At 42.3% G+C, this 18,214-nt stretch overlaps 1 protein-coding gene across 1 annotated transcript; it reads left to right on the forward strand.

The window, feature by feature from the left end:
- The first annotated feature begins 1,452 nt into the window (after positions 1–1,452).
- On the forward strand, positions 1,453–18,014 carry LOC131227609 (sec14 cytosolic factor). Its single transcript, XM_058223413.1, has 6 exons — positions 1,453–1,626; positions 1,792–2,047; positions 6,796–6,832; positions 9,203–9,320; positions 13,971–14,081; positions 17,783–18,014. Exons 1-6 carry the CDS (start codon positions 1,543–1,545, stop codon positions 17,924–17,926), a joined length of 750 nt encoding a protein of 249 aa, XP_058079396.1. The 5' UTR covers positions 1,453–1,542; the 3' UTR covers positions 17,927–18,014.
- Positions 18,015–18,214: the final 200 nt, after the last annotated feature.

Consider the following 18,214-nt stretch of genomic DNA (forward strand, 5'->3'; position numbering starts at 1 on the left):
CTCCCGATGGTCTACCACCCGAGCAAGAGCAAGGGATGAGTTTTGATGGAATGCTTACCATTGAAAATTTTTTATGGCCCGTCGTAGTACCCACAGTAATGTTTATTTGCCATCCAGCCTATTAATAAGGCCAATCACAACTAAATGAATGAAAAATAAATAAATATCACCTTGGACAACTAAATGAATGAAAAATAAATAAATATCACCTTTATCCAAAACTTTTGTGACCCACAGTGAGTTTTCAACGGTCAATCACTACTTTTTCCTGTGATATCATTGACTTCAGATTTTGATTTTCTTCGTTTTCTACCTAATGCCCTAAAATGAGATGGAAAAACTAATGGACGGTGTGGATATCCAATACATACATCAAGGTGGCCCCCATGGTCACTGCCACACGTAATCCAGCCCCATTAGCGTTTGACGAAGACCCTCTTGGTGCCGTCTATTTTCATCCGTTACCTAACCCAACCGGTATCATAATGCTTCCATGCAGTAGAGCTTTGGACATAGGCATGTTGATGTCTTGATCGGCCCACCATATATCGGCACCAGCACGGATGGCTTATATTTTAAAACTAAAACCCGCTGCACAATCCTATCCGTTACTTTTTCTACAGTTTACCCGCTACATTTTTAACAGTTAACAAATTTTGTTTCCCACCGTCAATTTTATGACCGCAGATTCGATGGATAGGATTGCCTAATCAATGTGGTTTCTAAAACATGAACCATCCATGCTAGGACCCTACATATGTGCAGAACCGATCTGCGCATAAACGTACCACGTGTATGGCAGAGAGATGGCTCTACCATATTCCAGTTATTCCATATCCACCGTATTCAACGGCTGCCAGTGGCCCACCAAGGCAAACTTTTTTGTTTAATAGACTGGACGCGGATTTTCTGCGAAAGCCTTTCGCAGGAGGTTCCTGCGCTGGAAACCTAGGTGGGGACCTCTGTGATGTATGTGAGAAATCCACCCGGTCCATCAGTTTTGTGACATTATTTTAGGACATGGGACCAAAAACTAACCGGATCCAATACTCACGTGGGCCGAAAACGTGAGGATTAAACTTCCACAGTTGAAATATTCATGGAGCCACGGAAGTTTTGAATCAGCCTAATATTTATGTTTTCAGTTCATCCCAGCAGGAATGACGTTATGAACGGTATGGATGGCATGTAAACATCACTGTCGACCCCAGGGAGTTTTCAACAGTAGGAGTTTCCCTACCCACCTTTTCCTTTAGTGAGGCCCACTTGAGTCTTGGATCCCTCTAATTTTTGGTTTCAAGTCTTCAAATGAGCTCAAAAAACGGATGGACGGTGTAGATTTCTCATGACCATTATGGTGGGTCCCCACCTAGATTTCCAGCGCAGGAACCTCCTGCGAAAGGCTTTCGCAGGAAATCCGCGTCCGTCCTAATAGACTCGTTTACAAGTCTTCCCTCTCCCCAATCTTCTGGCCTTGTTCTCCACACATATACTTTCCAAAGCCTCTCTCTCTCTCTCTCTCTCTCTCTCTCTCTCTCTCAAATGGACCAAAATCTGCAGGAAAACCAGGAGATTGCACTGACCAAGATTAGAAGATCAATAGACGATCTGGGCTCTTCATCAAAGGTAAGAGGTCCTCTCTCTCTCTCTCTCTCTCTCTCTCTCTCTCAAGATCAATAGACGATCTGGGCTCTTCATCAAAGGTAAGAGGTCCTCTCTCTCTCTCTCTCATGTGCACAGTGCGTTATATGCACCGCTTTCCATTGATAATTTTTATTTGGGTATGTGCAGAAATATGGAGATGCGACACTACTGAGGTTCCTGGTGGCCAGATCAATGGACCCCACCAAGGCTGCAAAGATGTTTGTGCAGTGGGAGAAATGGAGGGCTGAATTTGTTCCCTCAGGATTTGTCTCTGAAGAGGAGATCTTAGACGAATTAGAAGCTCGGAAGATTTATTTACAAGGCCTTACTAAGGTGGGCCACCCCCTTTTGATCGTCAAAGCAAGCAAGCACTTCCCATCCAAAGATCAACCTCAATTCAAGAGTAATTTCCTCTTTTCCTTCTCTAAATATGGATGATCTGGTGTAATCGCCCACAGACCGTCGGATCAAAATTGGACGGCTGCCGTATGTGGGGACAACAACTTGAGCCCAATCAGGTTATGATTGTGGTCTCCCTGTCTCGGCAACCGTCCGATCTTTGATCTGATACGATGCTGGTCGTCCACTTGTTATATATGAGGTAGACTTACAGACCGATGACGTGGGGCCCACTGACTTTTTAGGTGGTGTTGCCCACTTATAATGACCATCCGATCTATGATCTGACGGCTGTTAATTGTTGATCTGTTGGACGGTGAGGGACTGCCACTCAAAAAACTGGTTGTGTATGGGCCATAAGGCTGGCCAATTAAGTAGCGGTGGTGCCCACATAAGCCAGCCGTCTGATCTTTGATAGGCGGTATTCAACCTTTCGTGTGTTGCACAGGAGATTCTGTGCAAGTGATTGTACCAGATGCTTACACCTAATTTCTTTTATATTTCGTTAGGTAGTTAGGTTAGTATTTTACGATTTAAACGATGTCGAGGAGCATCACATCACTATTTTTTCACGTAAACTACGTTAGGGTTGGCCCACGGCTCATCGCCAATATGGACCGTTTATTTAGCATCTCATGATATTGAGGGCTGCCTGCACGTACACGCCACCGCATGTCCCTATATGGCAAGATTATGTAAGATCCGATTGGTCCATCAGGTGGGCCCCACCCTGTGAATTATCTGGCTTAAAAATCAGTCCAATCCACTCATCAGATACGCGACAGAGCATGAAACAAACGGACACTGTTCATTTGTTTTTTATTCTGGTCTATCTGATGAATAAACCTGCCAGGTTTTTGGGCTAGGGAATCTAAATAGTGTCGGACAGCTGGTGTACGACTTGGATATTAAACACGTGTGCTAGATATTCGCTCGTAGGGAAGCTGTATACCATCATTTTTAGGAATATTTTGAAAAAATCTACCTGAATCTAATTCGGCTATCCTATCTTTTCTGAAAAAAGGTTTTTGTTAAGATACCTTATTAACTGAGTAATGTTTACGATAGTATCTTCGACACGCGTGTAGAGCCGTACACATCCACAGCAAGGCACGAGTGGTTTGCGTGTCGGCCTAAAAACCGGACGGCTGGGAAGCTAGGTGGGCCATAGTGATGTTTGTGATAAATCCACACCGTCCATTCGCTTTGCCTGCTCATTTTAAGGATATAACGAGTAGAATCCAAAACTAAAGGAGGCCTCACAAGAGGGAAAAGTAGGAAATGAAATGTCTACCGTTGAAACCCTTCTGGCTTCCACCTTGATGTTCATATGCCATCCAAACCCTTTATAAGTTCATTCCCACTGGGATGAACTGCAAACACAGTACACTTATTCTTTTGCGGCCATACGAATGGTTTAATCGGTAGTCGTTCAATCCCACCTGTTTTCTCTCGTGTGTCCTATTTGAGTTATGAATCCAACTCATTTTTGGTATCAGCTTCTAAAATGAGCTGAAAAAACGGATGAACGGAGTAGATTTTTCATAAACATAACGAGAGACGCACGTAGCCCGCGCAGGAAAGCCACATCAGAGCTCAGGACAGGCTGAGGCTCTGAGGACCACCGTGATGTATGGGTTTCTATCCATACCGTCCATCTGTTTATCCATACAATTTTAAACTATGAACCCAAAAATGAGGCAGATAAAAGGCTTAAGTGAAACACACGACGGAGAATAAACACCTACGGTCAGGATTTCATGGCCATATATTGATATGTGCCGTTGTGTCACTGGTCCCATTTCTTACAGTCTCATGTCATCCAAAGAAATCTCACCATGTTAAGTTACCACATAATCTGTCTTTTTTAGGTGGGCCCCACCAAGCATGGATTTCGGCCCAAAATTCTCTTCACAGTGACAATCCTAACCTTCCAACTTAAACCCAAGAACAGACGTTCACTCGTTCGCATTCAGCTGGAAAAGATGAAAAGGGTCAAGATTAGCGGAACGGATTCTTCTATCTGAGATAGTTTAGGAAGCCTGGTCCATCCATAGCAGCTGTACGAGACCAACCGTCTGGATCAGTGAGTCATGGGCCTGGTTGTACAAAATAAAATACTTTCAGCTCGTGGAGTGGTTATGAGATGGGCGAGGCTTAGGTGGATTCGCAGATCCGCTGATGAATGTGGGGGACACATTTGATGTATCTGAATTAAATCCACTCCGTCCATCCGTTTTGAAAGATCATTTGAATGTGTGAAACGAAATATTAGACCAATATATCTTAGGTGGACCACACCATGGGAAACAGTGGTGATTGAATACACCCATTAAAAACTTCTTGGGGCCAACGAAATGTTATTTTCCATCTAACCTGTTGATAAGGTCTGGATGAATTGAACACATAATATCAGCTTGATCCAAAACTTTTTTGGCCCACAAGAAGTTTTCAATGCTCAATAACCACTGTTTCCTGTGGTGTGGTCCACCTGAAATTTGGATCTCTTTAATTTTTTCGGATAATGCCCTAAAATGAACCATCAAAACGGATGGACGGCGTGGATGTAAGGCATATACATCAAGGTGGGCCCCACAGTCAGGATCCACCCGCATATGTGGAGCGGCACCCATGTAAGATACAGCCATACAGGACTTTTCTTCACGTCGATGCTTGGTCATTCCACACGCGTGTGGGAACACTTCACATCCACACGCAGGCGCACGTGCCTCAATTTCGAAACATGTATGAGATCTGAGCTTTCCATCAGATGATCTACGCTGGTAAGATCTAGTCCCTTAAAAATTATGCCATTATGATCCCTTATGTGGGTGACATCTCGTCAAAACAAATGAACGGCTAAAAAGAAAATTAACCGTCGACTTTTGTAGCCCATCTGAAGAGTGAAATTGTCTTGTTTTTCAAGCAGAAGATCTAACCATTATTTCCAACATTATGGATAGCTCAGATCTCACACACGTATTTCATATTTGCACGTTTGACTGCTGCGTGTGCATATGTACAGCCCCTCATGCGTGTGGGATTGTTAAACCTATTGTAGCGGGCCCCACACATCGACGAACAATAGCCTGAAATATTGGTTTGATGTAGCTGTCGTGTTGCGTAGAAATAAAAGCTTATCGAGATGCTGATATTTACACGCCTTATTCCTCTATATTTCGACAGAATGGCCCCTCTCTCGGCTGAAAAGTCCATGCCCACTCTAAAAATGTGTCAGAAATGGGTGTGGATATTAAAGTTTTGGGTGCAAATATCGATTTTCATACTAGTAAAATTTCAATAATTTGTCAAGGCATTATCTTATCTTATGGGGACCATTGTCTATTATGGAATTATATGTGGAATGATCGCATGCCTTTGAAAGTATGCTAATTACCATACGTCTGAGCCGTGTGGGGTCCACTCGTATTTTTTGTGGAATCTAAACCGTTCATCTGTTGTGCCTCGTCATGTTCACCGTAATCCCAAGCATCATCGCTGTAAAAATCTCAGGTGGGACATATCAGTATATCACAGAGTCTAAAATCTATATATTCATTTTTTGTGGTCCACTTAAAATTTTGAACGGATTGAATTTAGGCGTGTGCCTTTGTCCTGGTGGGACATAACCGATGAATGGATTGGATGAAATATAAACAACATTGAGAACTCCACATTCCATCTGGCATTTTATATGGTGGGGGCGTCCCACATTTTTCCGTTTGGTATGGCCCACCTGAATTATTAAACAGGTTGGATTTTAGTATCCAGACAGAACATTTGGGGGGACGCATCGAATGGACGGTTTGGATGGAACTCATACATCACGGTGAGCCGCTACATAGCTGAGAAGTGCAATCATATGATTCTTGACAGAGTGATATGGACATTAGACTTGGGCCTTTACTTTGTACAAGTGGGTCCATTCTTTAGTGATCCAGACCATTGGTCTGTTGATCCCGACCGTTGATTACCTATTGCCAAAACATAATTCAGATTGAAGGATCCTGGCCATCAATCATAGGCCTTTCTTCTAGTTGAGCGTGGATCACTGGTGTATTTCTCTTTATAACAATCTATTTTGGAGCCATAAATTGAAAGGTTAGGATCATCCCGTTGAGAAGACTTTTCTAGCATGTCCCATTCACCGAGAAACGCCCTCAATTGGAAAAACTAAAAGCCCGAGTACATATCCTTGGGTCGAGGATTGTATAGTTCTAGCTTATCTGAGTGTCTTTCTCCGCCCAGGAGAGAACGGACGCGGATTGCGTCCTACCCCCGCCGTCTCTAGCCACGAACGAGCAGTTCTGTGGGTGGGCCTACCGTAATGTATCTGTTTATCCACACCGTCCATTCCTTCTCTCAGATCATTTTCACTTATCTTCATAAAAATGAGGCAGATCCAACGCTCAATGGACCACACTAAATAATAAGCTTGGGTTGCATTAAATGCAAGAGTCATATGTGATGTGGTCCACTTGAGCGTTGGATACGCCTCATTTTTGTTCTCATACATTAAAATAATTTGACAAAAGAAATGGACGGCATAGATAAACAGATACATCACAGTGCCACCCCCACAGAACTACCCGTTTCGCGTCCGGAGAGAACACATACAATACGATACGCGACCCAAGCCCGACCCAAACATTCGGGCCCATCGTAGTTGAATATCTCTTTTTATAGCCGTTCAATTTTTTCATAGAGCTGGATCTGATTTTGCCGTTTTTCTTTCTGTGATTTGTGCTACAGAATTCGTGGTTCATTTGTTGGACAAGACCATTGCCAGGTAAAGCTACTATTTGATGGAGAAAAAGATCCTGACCATTGATTGAATGGTCAAGATCGTTCAATCAGTGTAAATTTTTGCGTGGTGTCCCATGAAGACTGGATCGTTTGTGAACTAGTCGTTGGAATTAAGATCAAAGGTCCAGAAAGAAGTAAAATGATTCAACGGCCACGATCATCTGATCTTTTGGGGCATCCCTCAGCCTTGGTGGATCCCAACAGATCAACGGTCTGGATCACTTAATCATGGACCCCACTGGTATGTAAATGGAAGTGCATCAGGATACGGTTCATACCCATGCATCACGACCCTACAATTCCTGTCCAATAATCAATGGATGATAAGAGTGTGGGACCAGTCGTGGTGATTATAAAGATCATAGCCGTCCATCACATCAATGGCCATCAAATGGACGGAATGAAAAAAAAAAAAAAAAGGAGAAATACGATCGTGGCATCCTCGCTTGAGATTCATGGTGCTCTTGATCGGCAAATACAAATATAGCACGTGTAGGAGATCCAGACCACTCATCATGTGTGACCCATCTGTCCAATGGCCCGGATCTCGTGCGTATGTGCTACTGGGCACGTGTGGACAGAAGAAGGCCGTGCTTGCATTTCCACACATGAATCGGTGGCAATGGGCCAGGTTTGATCAAGGCCCAAGCCCAAAATATGATCAAATCCTATTTCCGGAGGTGAATTTTCCTAATCCATTCATTGATCAGGTGGGCCACACTTGCAATGGTCTAGATGCAAGATGCATTTTGCCTGACCGATGAGGGAGTGAATTAGGTGCGGACCTGATTGTGGGGCCCATCTTGATGTATGAATTGTATATCCACGCCATCCGTCTGTTTTTCCAGCTCATTTTAGGGCATGAGCCCAAAAATGAAGCAGATCCAAATCTCAGGTGGACCACACCACGGGAAAGTGGTGATTGATAACTAAAAACTTTCTTGTGGGCCACAAAAGTTTTTCATCAAGCTGATATTTGTTTTTTTTCCCTTCATCGACCTTATCAACAGGATTGATGGCAAAAAACATTACAGTGGGCCTTAGGAAGTTTTTAATGGTGGGAATTCAATCACCATTCTTTCCTATGGTGTGGTCCACTTGAGATCTGGATCCGCTTCATTTTTGGGTTCATGCCCTAAATTGAGATGGCAAAACAGATGGACGGTGTGGATATACACAACATAAATCAAGGTGAGCCCCACAGTTAGGGCCACGCCTAATCCGCTCATGATGAAAATGGACGGTTGTGGGGCAGGTATACATGAAATCAGGCCGGCCCGGGCTGGGTCGGACCTGACCTGAGTGCAAGCCCAAAAACAAAATTGATTGTACCATACATGCGAAGTCCATGCCTGGCCCACGGTCCAAGTCCATATGGGCCTTCAAGGTCCGGAGGACCACCTCACCTATCGTCATCCTTACCAGATTTAGATTCGACCATGGCCAGTCCAGATTGAGATTCGACCATCCACGTGGCACACTAAGAGCGTGGGCCCACATGAGATTTTTCCTATTTTATAAGAGGCCCATCCTTCAGAAACTTTTCTACTTTAAGCTTAACCTACAGTGGGGCCAACTGGGATGTTTTCATGACATCCAATCCGTCCATCGTTTGGACCTCTTGTTTTTATCCTTGTCAACCAAAAGCTAGGAAGATCCAAAACTCAGGTGGGCCATATCACAGGGAACAGTTGGGATGGGGAAACCCACCATTAAAAACATTCCACATTGTACGTGGGGTCCAATTTGTTTTGATTATTCCATCTAATTCATTCAGAAAATGCATCCGAGAAGGATGAACGAACATCCGAAAAATCAGACCGTTTGAAAATTGGAGTGGGCCACGACACATGATTTTACATGGTGTGGCCCACCAATAAAACCCTCTAGATTCTATGTGGGGTCCGCTGGCATTTGTACATTCCATTTAACCCATTCAAAAGATACATCCGGCTGGAATGAATGGACAACCATAATCAAGCCATTTCAAAACCTTGGTGGTCCACAAGGAGTGATTTTAGAGGTTTTAGGAATGATTTTACATGTTGTTGGCCACCACTAAAAACCCTCTATATTGTAGGTGGGCCCCACTGTGTTTTGTACATTCTATCTAACCATACAGAAGATACATCCGACCTGATGAATGGACACCCAAAAAGTAGGGCCATGTAAAAACTCGGGTGGGCCGCACAACATGAGATTTTAGAGATTTTAAGCATTGACTTTTTATGGTATGGCCCATTTGGAAGCCAAGGGTAATAGGTGGGGCCCACAAACTGTTTTTTAATTTATTATCATTATTTTATTTTTTAAAAGTTGTTTTTCTTATTATATTTTCTTGTGGCTTGTACAGTGGTGTTAGGGGAAGGGAAGTGGGAAATGAGAAGCTGGTTGGATTGCTTGATTTGCAGGGTATTACATATAAGAACATCGACGCTCGTGGTTTAATCACAGGTTTCCAATTTTTGCAGGTTAGTTTTGGCCACGTTTGGATGCACCATTTAATCAAATTGCAATTTGATTACTTCAGTTTAAGTAGGAGTAGCCTCTCAACTCTACCCATTGAATGCTAAGCTTATAACTCTACACCATTGTTCATGCCAAAGTATCACATTGATCTAAGCCGTGCAAAAGGTGGGGTCCATCGTGATGATAGCCTTTATTAGAGATTGGTCGATTCTACTCATCAGATGGGCCACACCATCAAATCTTAATATACAGATGATGATCTGACCTAATGTATAGGTGTGGCCCATCTGATAAATACATCAGCCTAATTTGTGCATGTGAGCTTTATGGTTTGGATGTCCTGCACATATGACACGTTGGATGGAAAGATGGTGTATCATGGTAAGCTTTGTATGCTAGGACAGAAAATCTGGCCCATTTAATCAATGGTCGTCCCTCCAGCCGTACTGTAAGCTTATGTTGGTAGCGGGCAGACGTGAGGCCCAGTTATGTTTTCACGGAATCCAAACCGTTTATAAAATGCATCACCTCGTAGAACCCCGTTGACTTAAAAATCAGCTCGATCCAACACTCAGGAATATATTGAGAGGGAAATCCCACCGTTGATTAGCATGGGGTGCATATATAATCAAGGCCGTTTAGACCCTTCGTCCGTTCCAGATGAAGGGCCGGGCTAAGATTCAGGCTGTTCTTCGATTCAGGTGCGCCACCGTGAGATTCAAGGGTGGCGGGTCGTTACTCTTACTCCGGTGGTAGACTCTCAGGAGTTTCAATGCCTGGTTGAGGGTCCGAGTATCCATAGGTGGTGAAATTCCACTACGGCGTGAGTGTGTGGTGGTATGCGTGTGTGTCAAAAAAAAAAAAAAAAAGAAAAAAAAAGAAAAAGAAAAGGGGTGGAGGAACCCTTCCAGCTTGTTCCGATCACTGTGGCCCACCTTGCATCAGGCTGAGTTTTTTATGGTTGGGATTTTTGGAGGTAGAAGGGTTAGATGGTGTGAATAAATTGGGTGGGCCCCAAAGCTGTCTGGTGCCATCGTAAGCTTATGGTGCGATAGGCTTGGACCTTACGAGCCACACTGTAGAAAGTAAATTAATGGTTAAAGCAGCTATTTTTAGTTTTATTTTTTAAATATTGCAGTTGGTGTGAGATGTGAAATGGCCATATTTTTAATTGATAAAGGATAAAGTTAAGGACAATCATATATATATATATATATAGAGTCATGCTCCCCTGTGCACCTACGCACGTGCGCACCTTTGCACACGTGCCATGGGTGTCTAATCTGAACGGTCCATGTGATTCGGAATCCCATAAAACGTCACGTGCCAAATTTTCACCCTGATCTAATATTCTAGTGGGCCATAGCAAAGAGAAATGCAAATCAAGGGAGGAAACTGTTTTCATTTTTCATGGCCCATAAAAGTTTTAGATCAAAGTAAAACTTGAGCTTGGGGGGTTTCAGAAGGTGCTGCTTCACATGAACGGTTCAGATTTCAGATCCACATCACGTATGATGGGTTCTCAAAAAAGTTCGTCTGTAGTACGTACGAACTGGTTCGCATTCGCGCTTGTGTGTGTGTGTGTGTGTGTGTGTGTGTGTGTGTGTGTGTATATATATATATATATATATTGAAAATTTACTATGAGGTTGAGCTCATGGGAAATAACTATGAGGTCTATCTGTGTGTGCTCCACAGAGACGCTTGTCGAACATTTATCCCATCAGTCAAATGCACCATTCCATGGTAGGCCTATGGTGTGAATAAATTGGGTGGGCCCCAAAGCTGTCTGGTGCCATCGTAAGCTTATGGTGCGATAGGCTTGGACCTTAGGCTTATGGTATCATTCACCCCTAATCTATGTTGTGAACCACGTATGTGTGCATGCTCAGCCGCGTCATGGAAGTGGTGTGGTGTGCGCATGAAGTTATCTCCTTCACGGGCATTGGGCCGTGGACCCAGTATGGTGTGGTGTGGTGTGGTGTGGTATAGTACTTGTGAGCACAAGTATTCTTGTCAAAAGTGAAAATATTTGTTTTATTACTTTTTAAAACTTCGATTTGTGCAATGGTTAACCAAGACAGTTATTTCTTTTGAATTTTCTAATAGAGCTGAAAACCAAAAGGTCATCTCTTTGGAAAACCCAACAACAATGTCTGCTGGCCGGGGGTGCTTACGCACCTGTTTAGGGGACCATTGAAGTCTATAAAAAGACTTGCCTAGTTTCAGTTCTTACTTATTCGATTCTCTTTACTCTCTAATTATCTAAAAGAAAGAATTTGTAGAAATTGTTTTCCCTATACTTCAAGTTCAATTTGTCTTCAAGTTAGACAGTCTTGGCTCGGATCTTCATGCATTAAGTGCACCGATGTGACGAAACAATATTAGATGGTATTATGGAGGTTGATTGTCTGGTGTTCCTCTTGCACTAGGACAACGGGTAAAAGAGAGCAAATTAACTTCAAGCCAATAGACTTTTTGTCATGCCTCAAATTCTAATAAGTTTTCCTAAATACTCTTTTACTCGAATTTTTATTTTCTATTTTATTTTTATTTTACATTTTAATATTTCAAAATTTCCAAAATTAGAGACTTATAGATCCAATATTCCATTAGTTCTAACTAAATTAAAAGAACAGTTGACAAGTGACCTAATGTAAAAGAATTTAAGTTTAGAGGCTGTCAACTATTTTTTTAGTAAATTTATTATTTTAGAAAATTACTAATTTAGAGTTCAAAGCTTATATAAATCATATCAAATAACTTTTTAAATAGACATTATATTAATAATATTAATTTGTCTCTAGTTTTTAAAGGAATTTTCCTCATAGATTCGATGGTTATTTTTAAGAAGAAGAATATGATATCCTCCTCCCGCCTTCCACCAAATACGCTACTTATCATTCCAAAAGTTATGCAGTGGGAGCATGAAGAAAGGTAAAAAGACAAAAACCCCTCTATGCATAGACTCCTAACTTACTTGGAATAGTATACTTTTTTGAAACAATAAACTTATTAAAATAATAAAAAAATGTCTGATCAATGAAAAAAATGGACTTTAAAATGATACTCTTAAAACTCTGAGACTCCAAGATAATACTATTCTTAACAATTTAAAAAGATCATTTAAGTTGATGGTGTGAATAAATGTTAAATGGAATACAAAAAAATCAAGTAAATTGAAATCCTTTCAAAAGGTTGAAAATCAAATGCAAATGCTAGAAACAATTGGAGTATTTAAAATGGGCCCACTTTTATCGCCCAACTCAAAATTCCTTTGTTTTTGGTTGAAGTATGCATTTTAATGAGCTTATTACAATTGTTATGTCAAATGTCACATATACTAGTTTTGGGTAATACAACTAATTTTCTTAACACATTTTTAGATGCATTAAAACATAAATTTTTTAATTCTATTTTTATTATTATTTAAATTATAAGCATCCAAACATAATTGAGGATTCCAATTTGCATTGATTTAATTTACAATGTAATTTGGATTCCAGTGTATTCCAATTACAATCATTCATTTGAGCAGTTGGTAATCAAAATGTATTAAATAAATTAATTTTAATATTCCCAATAAGTATATGTCAGGCTGTCGTGTCTTGAGTGGAGGATCGAGATCTACGTGATCGATCAGGGATCGCCACGAGTCACTGGTTCTCGTTTGGCATAACCATTGTAAAAGGTCAATTAAAGCATATAGTTCAGCCAAAAAGCAAAGGAATTCTAAGCTTCTGGTGAGCCATAAAAACAGTACATCTACTTTTGAAAATCTAGCCATTTGCATCCAATACTCAGCCTTTTGAGAGGAATCTAATTCACATGATTTTATTGCATTTCAGTTCACATTGATTCAATTATCTATGTTTACCATCACACGAAAAGTCCTTTTTGCCCCATGCGCATCACCCGCCCCCCTAACTTTTATAAAGTCATCCATGATCGGTCCTATGTCAAGAAGATTTTTTTTTAAAAAAAGTAGTGTGGCCCACCTATGGACAGCTCAGAATTTGCACACGTGTTTTGACACATGGGAAATGGTTTTGTGCAGTCAACTTCCCATGAGGTCATGTGGGGCCAATGTGATGCGTGTCACATCAACACCGTGCATTTGATGGGTCCATATCCCAAAAATCAGCCGTATAAGGAACTCATGTGGGCCATACCATCTAAAATCATATGAAGACATGCCTAAAACATATAAAATCACTTGGTGGGGCCCACCTAAAATTTGTATGCATCTGAAACTTGGTCTGACCCCTTATTATCCAAGTGGGACACACATAATGAATGGGCTGGATCTGTGAACCAAATATCTCTGGACCCAACAAATGATTATGAATGTTTTAATGGGAGGATAATCCCTCTCAACTTTTGTATGTGTTGTGGCCCACCCAACTCATGGATTGGCTTGTTTTTTAAGCTCGTGGCCCACCATGGGATGGTGCATCTAACTGATGGGGTAGATGTTCAACACGCATCACGGTGGGGCTACACAACTCGACCTCATGGTAAGTTCCCATGACACACACACACACACACACACACACACACACACACACACACATATATATATATATATATATATATATATATATATATATATATTTGATGTATGATGTATTTCTTCTCCTTTGTTTGTACAGGCTTATTATCCGGAGCGACTAGCAAAGGTCTATCTTTTAAATATGCCCTGGATTTTCGTGAGTGTTTGGAGTGTGGTTTGTCGATTTCTTGAGAAGGCAACCCTTGAGAAGGTAAGTTTATTCCCCCGCATATGATTTTGGATATGGTTCATCCACAGTGAACTAGGTCCGTTGTTTAGGTGATCTAGATTGACATACATGTATTGTGGATGAGCCACCACCATTTAATAAATGGTGGAAAATGCACATATTAATCTCGCCATCCATACCCTTCATTCCATGGGCCCTGCTCCTGTGAGTTCTATTGTGATAGAATGGCATTACATCCACTATATGAGTATTGTCGAAGGAATTTTACAAAAAACTACCTAATTAATATGAAATTTACCTTCAAGTAGCTTTTTCAAAAAAATATCTCATTAATTGATATAATTATCATTCTACTTCCTCCCATTACATTTCTTTAACTGTTGGGTGGGCCTGCAATCAAATGGATCGGCTGCTTAGTTGGGCCCCACCGTGATGCATATATAAAATCCACCCCAACCACCACCACTTGTGTCAACTCATGTTAGGCCAATGGCTCAAAAATCACCACCATCCATGATTAGAAACAGTACACGATTGCCCTCCAAATTATTTCCTTTGGTATGACCCTCCTGAATCACGGATGGGCCTGATATTTAGGCCTTTGGCTAAAAATTTTTATAGCATTTAATAGTTGGAAATTCTATATAATTATCTTGACAGGCCCTATAAAATTAAAGGGCAGATGTCTCTCTCCTTATGCCTTTCTTTGATGCCGTCCACCTAAATCACAAGTCGTCATCTTCTCTTTTTTCTTTTTTTCTTGGAATTACACGTCTAATGGTCAAAGTGGATCTCGCATGCTGTGCATGGGCTCCACCAGAAATAAAGTCATGCAGCTCCTCGTTTCAGAAAAAAAGAGAAAAAACAAACAAACAAACAAACAAAATTGTATGGAAGCAGTTTTTTATTTTGATGGGCCACCGTGATGTTTGCAATACTTATATACGATCTACTTTGGCCATTAGATATTTAGTCCTATATTAAGCTAAGATAAAAAATCAGGGTAACCTATGATTGTGGTGGGCCACACCAAAGTGAATAGTTGGGATTGAGAGAGACTTCCATTCTTGATTTGTACAGGGCCCACCATGATAATTATATGAAATCCACTCCAACCATTAGATTTCACACAACTTTATTAGGCCTGTAGCTAAAGATTTATACCCATCCATGACTCACATGAGGCACACTAATCAAAACAGTTTGAAGGGCAAGTGTTGGCCTGTACACTATTTCCAATCATGTGCCTACCTGAAACACCAATGTAGCTCATCTTTAGGTTCGTCGTCTAATATAGTATAACACACATGATGGTTGGGGTGGATTTTATGTAAACATTACAGTGGGGCCCACCTAAGCTACCAGTACATTTTGTGGCAACTAAGGTAGCAAAATGATATTATATCTAGGGGTGTACATCTGGCAAACCGAGTCAAACTGGGCTCAACCCGGCCCAGCCCGGTCACCAGCCAAACCCAGCTTGAACCCAACCCGGTTCGGTCACCGAGCCAACATGTCCAGCCCGAACTCGGCCCGGTCACCGAGTCAACATGTCCAGCCCGAACTCGGCTCGGTCAGCAATCGAGCGAGTTCGGGCCAGTTTCGGACCTTACAGCAAGTTCATGGGTCGGGCAGCATTCTCACTTATCTGTCTCAAATGATTAGAATAAGGATTTAGGATATATATAAACAGTCGAGTCGGGCCAGGTCAAGTCGGGTTTCGAACCGAGTCGGGCCGAACTGGGACCTGTTCGAACTCGGCCCGAACTCAGTTTCGAGCTAAAGAAAATGGCCCGTCTCGGACTGAACTCAGTTCCGGGTTAGGCCGAGTCGAGCGAGTTAACCGGGCTAGCCCGGTTCGTGTATAGCCCTAATCATATCAACAATGAATAGAGGTGGGCAGGACCCAACTTAACTCGGCGGATTCGACTTGACCCGAACCAAATGCTGGGGTCTTGTTCAAATTGAGTAGACCCACTCAGATCTGAATCTCAACGGAGTCGAGTTTGGGTTACATAGTAACCCGACTCGACTCAATCCGAAATCCGATCTGGTCGGATCCGATTCGAAACCCAACTCGGATCGGAATCGAGTACTATAGAAACAAAGTTTTAACTTTCCCTTTCACCCACCCCTTTACCCTAACCCTACCCACGCCACACTGTACCCGAGATGGGTTTGCTAGGAAGGAAGCCTTTTGGAGGTTGCTTTACGCCATTGGGGAGAGAGAGAGAGAGAGAGAGAGAGAGAGAGAGAGAGAGAGAGAGAGAGAGAGAGAGAGAGAGAGAGAGAGAGAGAGAGTTGCATAATGGAGTTTTTGTAATGGAGAGAGAGTTGTAGAATGGAGTTTTTGCAGGTAAGTCAGGGTCCCGAATTCATATTAGTTTAACATTCTTAACCGCTGATTTATGGACACTTGTTTGTTAAAACAAGACCTTCAATAGTTTTTGACCCGATCCAAACAAAGGCTAACTCGATCTGACTCGGTATCTCTAACATAGTCGGACTCAATTTAGATCAGTCCAACCAAGATCCAGTTCGGATCGAGTCAAGCCAGCCGGACTCGGTCTTGAGTCGGAACGAGTTCGGGTCAAGATTTTGACAATACCTGATTGGGGTGAGTTGGACCTAACTCGGTCCAACTCGACTCGATGCCCACCTCTAACACTGAGGTATCTTTTTTAAAACCTCTTTGAAAAAGATATTGGAATATAAAATCAGTAGCCTTTTGTAAAATCAACTATGCTTAAATCCTAAAAGCATGTACAATGGAGCCCATCTACATGCCACCCAATGTATCAAATGTGACCTCATGTGAAAGATCCAAGCTGACAATAGGTGGGGCCCTCTATATAGATTCCCAGGTCAAAAGATCTGGCCATACCCACTAGCCAGTGGGCCACAAAGCAAATGGACCACGATCCAAGCCGATGGGGCACCAGCCGGCTAACTGGTGTCAAAGCTCTGTGGGGCCCACTACAATGTATGTGTTTTTATCTACGTTGTACATCTATTTTGCCATATCATTATAGGGCATGAGCCCAAAAAAGAAGCAGATTTAAATTCTAAGTGGACCACACCATAAGAAACGCTGGTGATTGTACTCCCACCGTTCAAAGGTTCCCAGGTCCCACTGTAATGTTTATTTGCCATCCTACCTATTGATTAGGTCACATAACCCTGGATGAAAGGAAAACACAAATATCAGCTTGATCCAAAACTTCTGTGGCCCCAAGAAGTTTTCAAGGGGAAGAGTTCAATCCCCACTGTTTCCTGTGGCGTGGTCCACCTGAGATTTGGATCTACCTCATTTTTCTTGTATGTTACCTGAAATGAGCGGGAAAATGGATGGACGGTATGGATAAAACACATACTTCATGATGGGGCCCACATAGCTTGGACGCCAGCAAGCTGGCTGGTGTTGGAGTCACCAGTCAAACCGTGCCGGATCCAAACCGACAATAGGTGGGGTTCCTCTATGTAGATTCCCAGATCAAAAGATCAGGCCATAGCCACTAATCAATGGCCCACAAAGCAAATGCACGGCTTACCAGGCCTGATTTTTGGAATGGGGAGGATCTACACGGTGGGGCCCACCAGTTCAACACCTTGGATCTTTGGCACATTTCATACGCATCACTTCATTTTAAGTGTTAATCTGGTACACCAAACATCTTGAAGTGGTCCACATCAAATCTCATAACTTCTGATGATGAATGCAGGTTGTAATTGTAAGCAGTGAGGAGGACCGACAGGCTTTTATTAACGAAATTGGAGAGGAAGCTTTGCCTGAGGAGTATGGTGGGCGGGCCAAGCTTGTGGCCGTCCAAGATGTGAAGCTCAATCCCCAACCGTTGGATGATTAGATATTCCTAATACATTTATTTCCATCTATAGCCGTCCATCAAATCAAATAAACTATACCAAAATTAAGAGAAGCACACGTGATTTGTACGGTCGGTGGTTATCTGGATCATCCATCTGATGGGAGCTACTGTGGTCCGTTGATGAAACTACGGACGGCAATGGATCAGGTGGGCCCCACCGGCTTTTGACCGGTTGCGGAGCCTTGGACCTATTAGTTTGGCCCGTGGGCCGGGTATGGGCTCAAGATAGGTCAGCACGGCCGGGCCTGGCTTTAGGTGTATATGTGT

This window comes from Magnolia sinica, chromosome 15, assembly GCF_029962835.1.
Source record: "Magnolia sinica isolate HGM2019 chromosome 15, MsV1, whole genome shotgun sequence".
NCBI classification, from domain to species: Eukaryota; Viridiplantae; Streptophyta; class Magnoliopsida; order Magnoliales; family Magnoliaceae; genus Magnolia; species Magnolia sinica.